Source organism: Aquila chrysaetos, chromosome 17 (genome assembly GCF_900496995.4).
Source record: "Aquila chrysaetos chrysaetos chromosome 17, bAquChr1.4, whole genome shotgun sequence".
NCBI classification, from domain to species: Eukaryota; Metazoa; Chordata; class Aves; order Accipitriformes; family Accipitridae; genus Aquila; species Aquila chrysaetos.
This window is the reverse complement of record NC_044020.1, coordinates 1,794,302-1,809,323: the sequence shown is the minus strand read 5'-3', so window position 1 is coordinate 1,809,323 and position 15,022 is coordinate 1,794,302. Positions and strand designations below refer to the sequence as shown.

Genomic DNA, 15,022 nt, shown 5'->3' with positions numbered 1-15,022 from the left:
AGAGACCTAAAGAACTGCCCTTATTGAGATATATATCTCAGGGGGAGCTAATGGTTGCTTGTTTTGCTTGGCCTAAGTTTCAGATCACACACATACTGTCAAGTGTCTCTTTCCTAATCAGTAGGAAAACAAGCGAAGGAGCTTGACATGCCAAATTAGAGGTGGACTCTCACTCTGAAAGGGATACGGCTATAGGAGGTGTGGATGGGGGAGCATACGGGAATATAGGATACAAACCTGTATGAAAATAAACATCTGTATTTCCACACCTGGGGAAGCAGATCTGTTTATTCCTTTGGGGTGTCTTTACCTCTGTTCATCTGTGTGTGACCATTGCTCGCATGTCGGGCATAGCACACGTTTCCAAAACCTAATCAAATCCTGGGAAACAAGCTCTCAGGGCACTGCCGACAGTGGGTGTCAGTAATTGATAGACCACCGTTAAAAAAGGATCTCATTTCAACGGGCTCTGCAATAAAAATAAAATTCAAAATCCCCTGCCAATGCTTAGGTAAAGCTTCCTTCTCATCCCCTTTTAATGAGCCTGTCACCCGAGTACCCGGCTATCACATTTCCCAACCCTTGTGCAGTCCGAGGACGGTAAGCAGAGGCACATGATGGTGAAGAGGCTCTATCCAGTCCTACAAACTGTCTCGCCTCTCAGGGAGCACAAACACGCCGTAGCTTCACATTGGATTCATGCAAAAGTGTTGATAAACCCACCTGTTTCTTGATTAATCTTTGTTTGGACAAAGACCCTTCCTACAGTCCCAGCTTTTGGGATGGAAGTGTTGTGGAGATATCATGCCCACAGAAAGGCAAAAGTCTGAGTTGGCAACAGGTGGAGTTAAAAACTGGTGAGACAAGATGTTGCCAAAAGCAAGCATTTAAGATGAATAAGACTCCAACTTTACCAGTTTGTTTGTGTCTTCTAATCATTTGAAATCTCTTTAATTTTGCTTTCTGGTATTTCAAGCTCTTATGAGTCATGTTTTGAAGCTTCTTCCTCCAGCCATGACATCTAGAAACATAATTCTATTATAAAGTTGGTTTTTTTAAAAAAAGTTCATATAATCCCAGGACTTGAGGAGATGAGACTTTGTTTAGTGTATCAAAGAATTCAATAAGATCGTGTGTTTTGGCACAACTGAACCCCATTTTCCTCCCTCAAAAATCCAGCTGGCCTAAAGCTCTGTACAAACTCTGTTTTGCAGTGGTATTTAGCGCTCTCTCAGGGGGATCAGCCCTCCCTCACCATTCCCCCTTCCCCTGGCAGTAGCTCTCCACATTGGCTCTGCAACTCTCTGGAGGGTGCTGGGGGGAAGGAAGCTGCTGTTTCCAGCTGCCCTTCCTTAATGCTTGTTCTCTCTATTGCTCCATCGCTACTTCTTTGCTGTTCCAGCCTGCCTGGAAATAGTGGCCTGCAGAGGAGCGAGGAGCATGAGGGCATCTGCGCCTGTGGGAAGCATCGGCACGTTGTTCAATCTTGTTGTTCATCTTTTATCCAGCAGCCCAGCAGTGACGATGTTTCTTCTTTTTCTACAGAGAAAACATTAGTAAAAACAGGGAGGCAGCAGTACAGCTTGGCACCAGAGATACCGTGTGTATAATCCCTAGCACTGGGGACAGAGACGCAGTGAGAAACAATACAAAAAGAGAGAGGGGGGACAGAGAGGGAGGAATGAGAAATGTGGGAGGTTAACATGAGAGAGGGAGCTGTGGATCTGGTAGTCACTGAATCATATAATTAATTTATTGGTGCATGGATGATGAGGTTCAGTGACCGATATCCTGCATTCTTGGAGAGATTTTGGCTGCATGAGAATACAGCATGGTAATTTCTGAGAGGATTTACAGAAGGTAAGAAGCATAAATAAAACAAAGGATAAAATAAGCTTGATCAATACAGCCAACAAAAACTCTCTCGGTGCAGTGTTTCGTCTTGCAAGTGCTGCATGAAGCGATCAGTCTCTGTGAGCAGATATTCATGAATCAGCACACCAGCTTTGGTAGCACGTTCCTTTGGAGGACTCTGAAATGCTGGACAAATATGCATTTAGCACTGGAAGCAGCCTCGTTTGGTAAATCTTACTATTCACTTTTTGCAGACCAAGTAGTTAATTGCCTCACTCAATGTTAGGGCAGAAGCTCAGTGACAGAACCACAGGAATATCTAGACAGAATCTGGCACAAGTATTTTCACCAAGAAAAAAATGTTTTGCACCAGGTCTCTCTTCCAGCCCAAACGGGCAGGAAAAAATAAACCAGAATGACAAAGATCAGTGACTATGAGCTGAAGCCAGACATTTAAATTAGGAACAGGGCGTGTTTTTAACGGCAAGAGGTGACTAGTCATTGTACAAACAAGGAAAGTGGCAGCTTTTCTATCTCCTATCTTTAGGAAAGTTGTTTTGCTCTCTGGTTGAGATCACATTCTGCCCTATCGCACCACACACAGACTCTGCTCTTCTTAGTCTCAAAAGGACTCACTTGTGGATATAAGACAGAAATGACCCCTAAATTCCCAGTCCTGCAGTGCGATACACGCTGGCAGCCTCTGAGCACACCTGAAGCCTTGCTGATTTCAGTGGCGCTCTGAGCAAGGACAGGGTCTGCCTGTGCTCATCAAGGTGCATGACTGCAACCTTGAATGTCATTAAATAAGCATAAGCTTGTGCTGCAATGCTGAAAAAGTGACATCGTGTTTTGAAGCAGAGAAACTCACCTGTTGCTTTTAATGACACGGACAATGCTGTTCTACACATATTTCTGCAGCATCAGGAATTCTTCTTGATACTGGTAAGAAAAAAATCTTTATCAGTACTAAATCTGTCCATCCTACTTTTAATTTTCATGCAGACTCAAGACCCATTCCTATAATTATTTGTACCCACAGGAATACTCCAAATGGCATCAGTGAGACCAAGCTTATACAGAAAGCTAAACATGCAGAAACTTGTTTGTAGACTGAGGTTCTAAATTTAGCATTTTCTTCTATCTTTGGCCAATATAACCTTTAAAAAAGTAATTCTGCCTGTGTACTGTAATTCTGTCTGCTTGAATGGCTAAGTATTTGTGAGCCTTGCGTGAAGAGGAAGGATCTGTAATCTTTATATATTTGGAAGAAAGAGATGTAACAAAACAAAAGACAAAAGATTTACAGGAAAGGGAGCTGGAATCCTCCGGCAGGATCCCCTGCAGCAAAAACCATCGTTCCATAGAATGAGGTTAATTAACTGGCAATTATTTCTGAAGTGCATCTGAATCTAATCTATTTGCCACAAAGATGTCATTAAAAGAGTATCAAGCCACTGCTGGAAGTAAAGACTACTTAACAGCCCCACCCTCACCACAGTTGCACTGTTACACATGACTGAAACTGCACATCTCTCATGTTGGAGCCCCTTCAGCCTCGATTCACACAGGTAAACGTGCTCTTCCCTAAGCCCCCCTGCTGCCGCAGCCTGTCTGCCAGCCATCACTCACTTCAGGATATGCCACTCACACACCCGGAGGGATCTTCTGCTGATTTACAATGTTAAGAAAGTGGTGGGAATGATTCTTGTGTCTTCCCGCCTGCTCCAGCTGAGCTGATTTAATGGAAACTGTCCCTCTTGAAACAGCCTACCTCAGCCTAGAAAGGATCTTAAACAGCAAAATCAGTGATCTCTGGTTTTGTCTGTATTGTTCAGGCAGGCACACAAGCCATTTTACTGTTGTGCCTGACTCAAGACTACCAAGAACTGCTCTGAACTGCAGTAGGTATTGAGAACAATCTGTCAGCTGTTCTAGACACCTTCCCATTGCTGGCCTGAGGGCATGGCCCCACTAGGTCCTTGTTATGGCCTGCAAAAGAGGGTGGGAAAGGGCTGTGGATCGCCTCGGCAGAAGACGGACTCCAAGCCGAGACAAATGGATGCCTCCTGAGGTTATCTACGGAGCGGCAGTGAGGCTGAGAGCTGGTAGCTTGGGCTTACCTGGGCTTGGTCTTCCCTAGAGGTTGCACAAAAGATGACACAGTGCTAACAAAAACATTTCAACACCAGGGTCCTTCAGGGCTCTCTGGCACTCAGGGTGACCCCATTTCACAGTATCTTCACAACCCTGCCCCTCCTGCCTTCCCCTCCGCACATGCTTGTAGCGGTGGCCAAAAGGTGCCTCTTTCTCACACAACCGAAGGCCGCAAGGTAAGAAATGGAGATGTCTCCATTCCCCCTAGACCAGAGGAAGGGGTAACAACAGGGAAATTTAAAAATATTTCACGTCTGTGGGATTTCTCTTCTCAGGGATGCACACTGACCACGCAGGCAAGCATCACGCCGGGGCACCACCGCAGACTCCCCTATACCACAGGGTCCGCAGTGTGTCTGGGGGGAACGGGCAGCACACTCTTCTCCAGGGTATCACTTCGGGAGGCCCAGAGGGTTCCACCAGCATGGCTCAGGCCACGTTTCCGAGTGCCCTCAAGGCCGACGGCCCAGCGCGATGTCAGGGCTCGGACACCGACCGGGAGGGAACCGCCGCCGCCTCAGCGCGGGGGGCGGAGCCTGCAGGGGGGAGTTGCGCCCGCCCCCTGCGCTCGAGCACAGCCCGCCGCTCTCGCCCATTGGGCGAGGCGGGGGGGGGGAGGGGGAAGGGGCGTGGCCCTGCTCAGGCAGGTGGGCGGGGCCAGGCGGAGAGGCGGGCTTTTGCGGGGCGGCCGCTCTATCCGGGGGACTTGTCTGCTCTGGAGGAGAAGGGCGGGCGGGAAGGAGGTCGCTCCTGCTCCAAGATGGCGGCGCAGAGGAGGAGTCTGCTGCAGAGTGTGAGTGGCACCTTCCCCCCCTCCGTGCACACGCACCCCCTCAGGTGGGTGCGAGGGGGTACCCGGGCTTCCTCCTCCTCCTCCTCCTACTCCTCCTCGTCCGTCCCCCCCCTCGCAGTGCCGTGTGGGAAGGGGGAGGCCCGGCGAGGGCCGGGAGCTTTCCCCGCTCAGTGGGGAGGTGGGTTGTTGCCCTCCCGCCCTCTGTGCCGCCTGAGGGCAGGGGGGTTCCAGCTTGCGGGGGGGGGGCATCGATCCCCACTTTGGGCTGGCCTGCCGCTCTGCAGCGCTGTGGGACTGGTGGGGGGCGGCAGGTGGCTGACGGGGGGCCGTGCCTGTGTTGCTTCGGGGTGCTCAGCTGTGTGAGGGGGCAGCTGGCGTTTGCAGGCCCTGTGTGTGTGTGTGTGTGTGTACTGGCAGTGTGCACCAGGGAGATGGCGGCCCCGGGGATGTCTCTCTAATTGCTGGCAGCAACAGGGCCCCAGTCCCCTTGTCCTGGGTGAGCGTACTCCGGCGGGAGACCAGAGCCTTCCCTGTACTCCTGTGCCACGGATGTGTGAGGGTCTGATTCACCAAATGAATAGCTAAGCTAGTGCTGTGCTGTATCGAGTGTAAAACTCCGGTGCAAATTTCACTTCTGGTTTCTTGTTAGCAAGAGCCGGAGGTGCAGCCAGAGCTCAGCTTCAGAGGGAAAGGAGGTGGTAAGTGATCCAGTTCTGCAGCAGGGAATGTGAAGTTATTGGATGGGGTGGTGTGCTACCCCGTTAGCAAAGGGAAAAGGGTTGAGAAGAGGGTGGGGATGGGCTTGTAACCTGTACTGGACCAGGATCCTCACTTCAGGCTGATTGGGGTTTACATGGTCTCTTTCCTCTTTCTGTCTCCCAGGAACAGCAGCCCAGTTGGACAGATGACTTACCATCCTGCCATCTCTCTGGGGTGGGCTCAGCTCCAAACCGTTCCTACACTGCAGATGGCAAGGGGACAGAGGGTCACCCCTTGGAAGATAACTGGTTAAAATTCAGGTAAGTGGGTTGCACCTGGGACACAGACTCCTGCAGACACAAGGGCAGGTAAAAGTGGTATTTAGTTTGACTCAGAAGAAGCGGGTGGGGCCTGAGCATGCAGGAGGTGTCTGGAGGAACTTGTTGTGTATGTCTGTGTCTTAGAGACATCTGTGACCTCTTTGCTTCTGCCCTCTTTGACAGGAGTGAGAACAACTGCTACCTCTATGGTGTCTTCAATGGCTATGACGGCAACCGAGTCACCAACTTTGTGGGTCAGAGGCTCTCTGCAGAATTGCTGCTGGGCCAGCTACATGCAGATCACAGCGATGCTGATGTGCGCCGAGTTCTGCTGCAGGTAAAGAAGCTTTGGCTGGGAACGGCTCCAGCTTCTCACACTACCCACCTCCTCTTTTTGCCACCAGGGGAGCAGCATCTGGTTTCTGTGGGGGTTGGAAACATCTGCCAATGGTTGCAACTGCACTCATCCCAAGCAGCTATAGCGCTTTGTTTCACTCCCACCTCATACCCATCTGTCCCCCTGGCTCTGTTAGCACAGTGCTGAGAGCTCTGCAGGAAGCTGCAGCTTATTTTCACTGGACATGTAGGAACAAGTCAGCCTGTGAAGGAGATGACAGTGAGTGAAAGGGGGAAGTTAACGTGTGGGGAGATGGATTTGTGAGTGCACTTTCTTGAGTGATAGGCAAGTTCTTACAATCAACACACAAAATCAGATAGGTCTCTGACATTGCTGTGAGTGTAATTTTTTTGTTTTTGTCTCCTGTTTTGAGTTGTTGCAGATTGTCATTACAAGCTGTTAACTAGTTGTGCTGAAATAATTGTGTTTCAATGTGATGTAGTGATCCTTGAATGTCTGTATATACAGTGATCATCCACTCTTATGAGCCAGTCTTAGGGAGGTGGGGATGGGTAGCCCCAGAGGTCTGTAGGCATTTGCTAAGAGCTTAGATTCTCTTTATGGCCTTTTTTAGGCTTTTGATGTGGTGGAAAGAAGTTTCCTGGAGTCCATTGACGATGCCTTGGCAGAGAAGGCCAGCTTGCAGTCCCAGCTACCAGAGGTAATATGTAGCCTTAAGAACAGAGATTGCTGGAGGTCCCACCTTCCAGATTGCTGAGTGAGGTTTGGGCAAATTAGTCTGGTCCAAGGGAGGCTGTAATTGAATATTATTTCTTGGTGGTTCTCTTCTGGGAGCTTGCATGAAGTGAAGCAAGTGTCTTGGTCCATTTCCCAGAGTTCCCACTGTTCGTACTGGCACTACTTAGACCCATCATTGGTTACCTTAGTAAGGAGCTGAACATATCACGGAGAGGAGTTCAACCTGTACATGTAGCTCTTCCAGGACAAAGCCATGTGATGTAAATGAGAGGCAAGGCCTCAAATTTGCATGGCATCTGGGCAGATGTGGATTCTGTTCTTCAGATGAACTGGACTGACGTCTCCAGAACCTTATCAGCCATGTCATTTGTTAGGATTGAACAAATAATTGTATGTCTTGCACAGGCTTGACACGAGGCTAAGACACGCCAAGACGAGTCCCCTCCCTACAGAACTTTGATTCCAGCTGCGGTGATTCTGTGTGTAAGCTTTCCCCTCATTTTGGGTTCCAGGGTGTCCCTCACCACCAGCTGCCTCCTCAGTACCAGAAGATTGTGGAGAGATTGAAGGTTGTAGAGCAGGAGATCTCTGGAGGAGCCATGGCTATTGTGGCTGTTGTTCTCAACAACAAACTCTATATCGCCAATGTGGGTGAGTTGTTTTTTGTCAGCAGCTCAGTCTAGGCGTTTCTGAGGATGGCTGCCGTTCTAGGAAGTGAAAGAAATTTGAATGTGGGGGACAGTTTCTTTGGTCTGTGGCCAAGGAGTGATATCAGGAGGAAATCAGCCTGGCTCTTTATCTCTGCAGATGTTGGCTGATGTGATGTGTGTGACCAAAGAACAGAGGGAAAATGGGTTGAGAGGCAGTAATGCAGGTTCACTGAGACATGGAGAGCTTTCTTGTGAGATACCAGCTCAGGCCTGGATGAAGAGCTGCCTAGCAGGCCTACTATGCTGCTAGCAAGGCTACTTTTTGGAGAACATGCTGAGACAGTACATGAGCCTTTCTCTTCTTTTCTGTGTTTATTCCCCTCTCCTGTTCCTTTTCCATTTGGATATGTTCTCCCTCTTAAAACGGCAGAGCTATCTGGTGCCTCATCTCGCTGCTCCCACTGCAGGTACCAATCGGGCACTGTTATGCAAGTCCACGGTGGATGGGCTGCAGGTGACTCAGCTCAACGTGGACCATACGACAGAGAATGAGGATGAACTTTTTCGCTTCTCCCAGCTGGGTGAGTGTTGGGTTTCATGTTCTTATCTGAGAACTTTGTGTGCCTCTGTTAATCTGGGGCACCAGGAATGACTCAAGCCACTGGAAACAATCAATGACCACAAAAAGAAGCTTACTGTGGTTTCAGATGACTGGTTCAGTCCCTTCTTTTTCTGCATATCTAGCCACTGTGAGTCTACAGAGTAAGTTCAGTTCACTGAACCAGCAGAAAGCTACCCTTTCTTTTCAAGTTTTGAGTGTTAGTTTTGTGTCCCGACTGCCAAACTGACATTGATTTGCCCTCCAGCTGTGTGATTGCTGGAGTCAATAGGAAGGCAGGAGTGGAAATGCGCAGCCAGAGGGTAAAAGCAGGATGGACAGTATATGACTGCTCCTTTGGAGGTAAACCACAGTTATGCTGGGTTAAGTTCTGTGTGATGCCGCACCCTTGGGATGGTGCATTTCAATATGCCTTTGTACAAGCTGCTGCAAAAAAAAGCAGCTACGCTGCAGACAAAGCCAGGCCAAGCACTGGCATTTACTGCTCTTACATCAGTAACTATCGAACTCGTAAGGCTGACATTTTGCTTTAGGCAATTTCCCTTTTCCTTTACAGTGTTTGACATGTTTTCTTTCTTGGTCTAGAACTAGCCCAGACCACTTGTGTGATTGCTAGTACTGAATTCTTCTTATTGAGATGCTTATGTTCTTACCTTTATTTAGGTAGATCTAACTTGGCATTCTTCGTTAGGTTCGCCTGGTAGATATAGTCTTATCTGGTGAGGCTGTTGATGTGGTCATTTTCTGCTGCTGGGTCTTGTTTTCTAGTTCTCTTCCATTTTCCTCTTTTACTCATACTCCTGCAGTAGTGGTATGTGCTATGAAACAGAAGACTGAATACAAGAATCCAGGGAAAGAGACCCTTTGACTGCCTTTCTACTGCCAAAAATGCAGAATTTAGCTGCAGTCCACAGCAGAACAGGGATCTGCTAGAAATACTGACCTTAACTTGGCGCAGCAGTAACTCTCCTGCTGGCAGTCCCAGCGAAAGGGAAAGCCTGTGGAACAAGCCAGTGTGCACAGGCCATTTTGGGAGCCCAAAGGAGGTTGTTGTAGGGCTAGGCTGAAGCAGAGTGATAAGAGGTAGTGGCGATAGCGTTTATCACGATGGTGCCTGTGTCACACCTCTCCTGGGGGAGGGGTCTTACGCCTTTGTGACTCTTCACCCAGCACGTTGCAGCTTGTTTGGTGCTCCAGGAGAGTTGCTGTGATTTAGACACAACCTCTCTGGCGTTCTGCGAGCCTCCCTGTGTTTGTGTCTGTCGATAGCGTGTATCCCCCTGCCAAGAGCTGGCAAATGAGCCAGGCCATGTTGATGAGTCAGCTTTGGTCTGCAGCAGATGGCAGAGTTGTGTCTTACTGCTGGGGTAGGTGTGGAGCCATCTGTGCAGTGAGGCTTGGTTTGACTCAGAGGGAGAGTTTCAGCTGGACCTCTGCCTTCACCTTGTACTGAGGACAGTCATCCCTAGATAAAATCTCAAAATAACGTTTTCTGCCTGTTAGCTCTAGGTATAACCAGGAAAGAGGAATTGCCAGAACAGACCAGGTAAATGGCTCATCTGCTGAGTCCTGCCTCAAATAGTAGCCGTACCCAGATGGTCCCTGTTAGAACCTTCCCCAAGATGGGATTCCCTCCTAGCCCCTGCCAGAGGTATAGCACCTTAAATTTATTTAGATAAATACTTGTTTGGTCATCGTCCTTATTTTAGGAATGGCCCACATCAGTTTGAGCACTTGAGCAAATTCAGTGCCTCGTGTAGATAGCTCTCCTTTTCTCCCTCTGCAATCTAGTGTATTAGTGAAATCGTGATGTGGAGTTTAGGAGCAGGGATCAATAACAGGCAGAAGAAAAAGCAGAATCCTTCACATACGTTCTCCTCCTTCCTGCATTCTCCCATCACACAGTCCAGAGCTGACAGGCACAGATGTTCCCTGCCTTTTCAGCAAATGCCTGTACGCCCAGGCCAGTTGCCACCGGTGGCGTTGGACCAGGATGTGGGCTTTGTCTCAGGGCCAACCGTTGCATTCAGAGTGCATGTGTCGAGCTGTGTGCATGTCTCTCCTTCTCCCTCCTTCCCAGATTACAACTAATGAAAAGGTGTCCCTTGGAACACAGCAAACTGCTCTTCCTTTTCTCCCTGTTGGGCTCCCGATGATTCTTTGGCATCTTGTTTTGTCCTAGAATTCTCTTTAGTTGTGGGTATTTCTTTTCTCATTCCTGACAGTGTAACCAGAGGAAGTCCTGCGAGTTTCCCAAAGTCAATTAAACTTTCTTGTTTTTCAATCTGGCAGGCTTGGATGCAGGGAAAATAAAACAAGTGGGAACTATTCGTGGGCAGGAAAGCACTCGGCGCATTGGAGATTACAAAGTCAAATACGGCTATACTGATATTGAACTGCTCAGGTCAGAAAAACTCAACTTTGTGGTTTCAAGCCCTCCTTTTCTTCATGACCCCTTTGTTCTCACCTACTGCATCACCATTAAATACTAAATAACACGGTCTCTTTCCAGTGCTGCTAAATCTAAGCCCATCATAGCAGAGCCTGAAATCCACGGAGGGCACTCGCTGGATGGGGTGACTGGCTTCTTGGTGCTCATGTCTGAAGGGCTCTACAAAGCGCTGGAGGCAGCTCACGGGCCTGGGCAGGCCAACCAGGTGAGCCTGCTCACAGGGGAAACGTTCCCTTGGCTATTGACTCACTCCGGCGCTGTCAGCTGCTCTCATACAGACTTTCCTCCTCGTCTGTCCTGTGTGTGCTGGCCAGGCTGAACGCCTGTGCCACCCCATTCCAGTCCGTAATAATACGGGAGCTGCTTTGCCAAGCTGGTTCTTCTAGGCAGCTGCCCATCCCTTAGGAGTAGCCCATTAAATGGAATGGGATGATCAAGGCACAAGGGCACGTATCAGCAGGTGAGACTGGCAAGCATCACAGTCAGATGAATTGCCATAAAACTCTTAGATCAGATAGCAGGAAAAGGTTTCCTCCGAAATCTCCTAAACATCCTTCCTCTGTCTTCCCCTCTCCCCCCGCCTTCTCTGCTCAGGAAATTGCAGCCATGATAGCCACAGAGTTTGCCAAGCAGACATCGCTGGATGCTGTGGCACAAGCAGTAGTGGACCGGGTTAAGCGGATCCACTGCGACACTTTTGCCAGTGGTGGGGAACGGTCCAAGTTCTGTCCCCGGCATGAAGACATGACGCTGCTTGTGAGGAATTTTGGGTACCCCCTGGGTGAGATGAGCCAGCCGACACTGACACCAACGCAAGGTATGTTGGGGAGAGAATGAAACAAAATGGAGGGTGGAAGATAAGATCTCTTGATCGATCCAGCACTGACCTAATATTGGAAGAAGACATACTCGGTGTAGAAGGAGTTTTCTTATTAAAGGGATTATTGGCTTCTGAGATGTAGAGTCTGTGACAATTTGACAGAACACAGTATAGCATCTAAGAAAGGCAGTTTAATACAAATCCTTGGGTTCTTTGGCCTTTCTTTGCTGCTGCATACCCCCAGTCACTCATGTCTCAACTGCATTTTATAACTCTTGTTTTCTCCTTTCTCAGGAGGCCGTGTCTACCCAGTCTCTGTGCCGTATTCCAGCTCCCAAAGCACAAGCAAGACGAGCGTCACGCTGTCTCTTGTCATGCCTTCCCAAGGCCAGATGGTCAACGGTGCCCACAGCAGCTCAACTCTGGATGAAGCCACCCCCACCCTCACTAAGTAAAAGTCCTGCTCTCTTCCTACCCGCAGATTTTCCCCGCACCTCACACTGTGTAAAGTGGTTGAAAAGCAGAGCGATGCCTGTCAGTTACCTGTCAATCATTCCTTTATCTGGAGTGTGGCCCTCCTGACTGCAGTATTGACAGCCAGCATAATGTGTTAGCTGGAAAGCGAGTGTGTGAGGAGTGGGAATGAGTAAAGCGAGCAGCTCTGAAGCCAGCTCTGGGAACATGCCTTGGGAGCAGCATCTGCTGCTGTTTGCGGAGGGCACTCTGGCAGCAAGCAGCCCTTCTCTTTGGCTCTCGTATGCCAAGTGTGTTGGGTGCTATGCACAGAGGGAGTGTGGATGCCCTTCATTTTCGTAAGGAAGAAGGGCTATGCAGGTCTCCTCTAAGGCTGCTGGAGAGGCTGCGCTGCACAAGTTGGCTTGCTCACAGGCAGAGGCTGGGGTAGAAAAAAAAGTATAAAGGTCAGAATTGGATCCTACTTGGATCCACTTTGCAGGGTCATGCTAGTTAGTGGCTCTGCTTCAGGTTCAGCCTTTGGCACAGGGTGGCGTGTGTACACACTGCAAAGAAGCTGTCTGGGTATTGTGTTCTGGTAGCTCCAGAAACAATGAGGCTGACGCACTAGAGTTGCTTTGGCTGCAACACAGGTCATGCAAGAATAGCTTTCCTTGCTGCCAGACTCTTCCCGTAAAGCTCATACTGTATGGGTATGGGGAGGCCAGCAGAGTGCATGCCTCTTTTTTTTTTAACTTTGTTTTTCCATTTTTTTTTTTTCCTGCTTCCTTTCCTCTGTTCCTGAGACGCCTGGTTGTATTTAAGGCCTTCCAGTTAAATGTGAATCAGATATCTTTGGTGTTTGTTAATTCCAAGCAGTCCTCAACAGTTCTAGTGCTCTGATAGAGTAAGAGACTGCACCTTCTTACCTGTTTGCTAAGGATAGCTTGATCTGTGAAGAAGCTGGCACTTGTTCTAGTGCTTTTCTTGTCCAAAGCATCAGATGGGGAAAAATAAAGATGCTTGTGTTCTCTCTCTCTCTTTCCCTCCATAGCCAAAGCCCAACTGTGACGCTCCAGTCTACTAATACTCACACGCAGAGTAGCAGCTCAAGTTCAGACGGGGGTCTTTTCCGCTCCCGACCCACCCACTCGCTCCAGCCAGATGAAGATGGGCGTGTGGAGCCCTATGTGGATTTTGCAGAGTTTTACCGGCTTTGGAACATGGACCATGGCGAGCAGGGAGCACTGACTGTGTCCTAATGTGGAAATCTGCCTCCTCCAGACACCCCGTGCTCGTCTGCGTGAGCAAAGACTGAGGCAAGAATGAGAGCGCTCCGCCGAGGGCTGTGTTCTGCCCAGAGTTAACTCCTATCCAGGATGTGCTGAACAGTGGGCTGGGAAGCGTGTGCAGCGCGCTCGACGCGTGCTGCCTGCGCCATGCACCCAATCCTGACCAACCTCGTTCCCTCGGAAGCCCTGTGAATAGGGGAAGGGGTCTTGAACGCAACCCTCGCTGCAGGTTTCTGCAAATAAACATGCAGAGAGGGCTCCCTCGGGATAATGCAAGAGCAGGGGCCTGTACAACGGCTGCGTGTGTGCGCGTGTGTAGGTGTACGTGTGTGTGCCTGCGTGTGTGTGTGTGTGTGTGCTGTCATAATGTTTCCACAACTCGATTCATAATGCTGTGATTCCAGTGTTCAACTCCATAGAAGATACCTCTATTTTGCAGAATAAATAACTTATAGCTACACTCATTGGCACCTATGTGGCTTGCTCTCTTCCTTACAATGTCGTGTGTGGGTGTGACAGCTCTTCCTGGTGAAACCCTCTCATCCCCCAGAATAGGGGGTTGCACCTTGCAGCAGGCAAGCTTCTGTTGTAAACGTGGCCTGAGCCCTTGCAGGTGACTTAAAAGCGTAAGGTCTTTGTTCCAGGCTTACTTGTTTGCTGAGCTTTGGTGCTGGATTGTGGCTTGGAGTTAAACTATAAACTCCAATTATTGTTTTTTGTAGGCAAAATGCACATAGTTTCCTTTAATGCAGGCCATCTGGAAAACTGTAGAGGGCAGGTGGAGTTTGTAAACGCAGCTTTCCTGCACGGGCTCCTGGTAGCGCACAGCGGGAAGTCACACGTGGATAGAACCAAAGCTGTGTCGTGATGCGGCTGCCCTGAAGACGCGGGTGTGCACCCTCGTGTCGGAGCAGAGACGTGGGCAGCGAGGAGAGGAGGGATGCTCCATCGGGTCAGCCAAGGCCTGGACTCCGTTGGCAGAACCGTCGGGATCAGGGCCGATCTTCCTCTTCAGTTCAGGCTTCTGACGGCAGGCGGCAAGCGAGCCTCTTCCCTCCCTGCTCCAGCCTTCCCCTTCGGCCTGGCTCCCTGGGGAAGGAGCTTTTCCCCAGCAAAGATGGGGAGGCCGAGGGGATGACCGCTGTCGGTGCCTCTGTGGGGAGCTGTGAGAAGGCAGCAGGCAAAGCCAAGAGAGGGCTAGAGGAGAATTACAGGAGAAAAGGCAAGTGAGGCAACCGGCCTGAGCTCCTTCCCAGATATATTTTTGCTTCCAGGCTGGTCAGCTTAGGAAGGACAAGGGGAATGGGAAGAAGGGATCAGGATGAAGTAGCAGGCCAGTGTGTAGCCAAGCCCTGGTGTGTGTGGGTTCAAGGCACTTGCGGCGTGCCAGCTTAGAAAGGAGCGGAGGGAGATTTATCCCTTTGGATAAATCAAATAGCACCGAGTGCCCCGAGGCAAGATCTGAGTTCGCTGAGAAATATGTGGGCAGGATCAGAGCGGCGAGAAACGCCCGTTTCCTCGGAAGTGGCAACAAGGATCCCTTGCACGCAGGTGGGTGGCTTTCCGCCGCTGCCCCCTCCAGCTCCCGCTCGCACGGCTTTGCCCTGCGGGGTTTCGTGTGAATCGTGCGGGGCGCTGGGCTGCCTGTGGAAGCCGGCGTTTCCCTGCCCTCCTGAAGTTCCCAGGAAGGCTGGGTGTGCCGAATGTGCTGGCACAGGCACCTACTGTCGAGACCCTTCCAACCCCGCCAGGGAGGCGGCGTTCAGTGGCGCGGAGGGGAAGGCAGCAGAGCTGCCTGAGGTTTGGTGCCTCGTCCC

At 50.0% G+C, this 15,022-nt stretch overlaps 1 protein-coding gene across 1 annotated transcript; it reads left to right on the top strand.

The window, feature by feature from the left end:
* The first annotated feature begins 4,680 nt into the window (after nucleotides 1-4,680).
* On the top strand, nucleotides 4,681-13,665 carry TAB1 (TGF-beta activated kinase 1 (MAP3K7) binding protein 1). The gene is made up of 11 exons (XM_030040362.2): nucleotides 4,681-4,804; nucleotides 5,687-5,823; nucleotides 6,007-6,160; nucleotides 6,795-6,881; nucleotides 7,432-7,570; nucleotides 8,037-8,150; nucleotides 10,481-10,592; nucleotides 10,701-10,845; nucleotides 11,235-11,457; nucleotides 11,755-11,911; nucleotides 12,968-13,665. Exons 1-11 carry the CDS (start codon nucleotides 4,772-4,774, stop codon nucleotides 13,173-13,175), a joined length of 1,509 nt encoding a protein of 502 aa, XP_029896222.1. The 5' UTR covers nucleotides 4,681-4,771; the 3' UTR covers nucleotides 13,176-13,665.
* The last annotated feature ends 1,357 nt before the right edge of the window (nucleotides 13,666-15,022 follow it).

Excerpts from the sequence above, each read along its gene's own strand:
- TAB1 (XM_030040362.2), top strand. The coding sequence starts at position 4,772 with ATGGCGGCGCAGAGGAGGAGTCTGCTGCAGAGT. Across the intron at positions 10,593-10,700 it reads ACTGATATTGAACTGCTCAG|TGCTGCTAAATCTAAGCCCA; the intron begins GTCAGAAAAACT and ends GTCTCTTTCCAG. Across the intron at positions 10,846-11,234 it reads GGCCTGGGCAGGCCAACCAG|GAAATTGCAGCCATGATAGC; the intron begins GTGAGCCTGCTC and ends TTCTCTGCTCAG.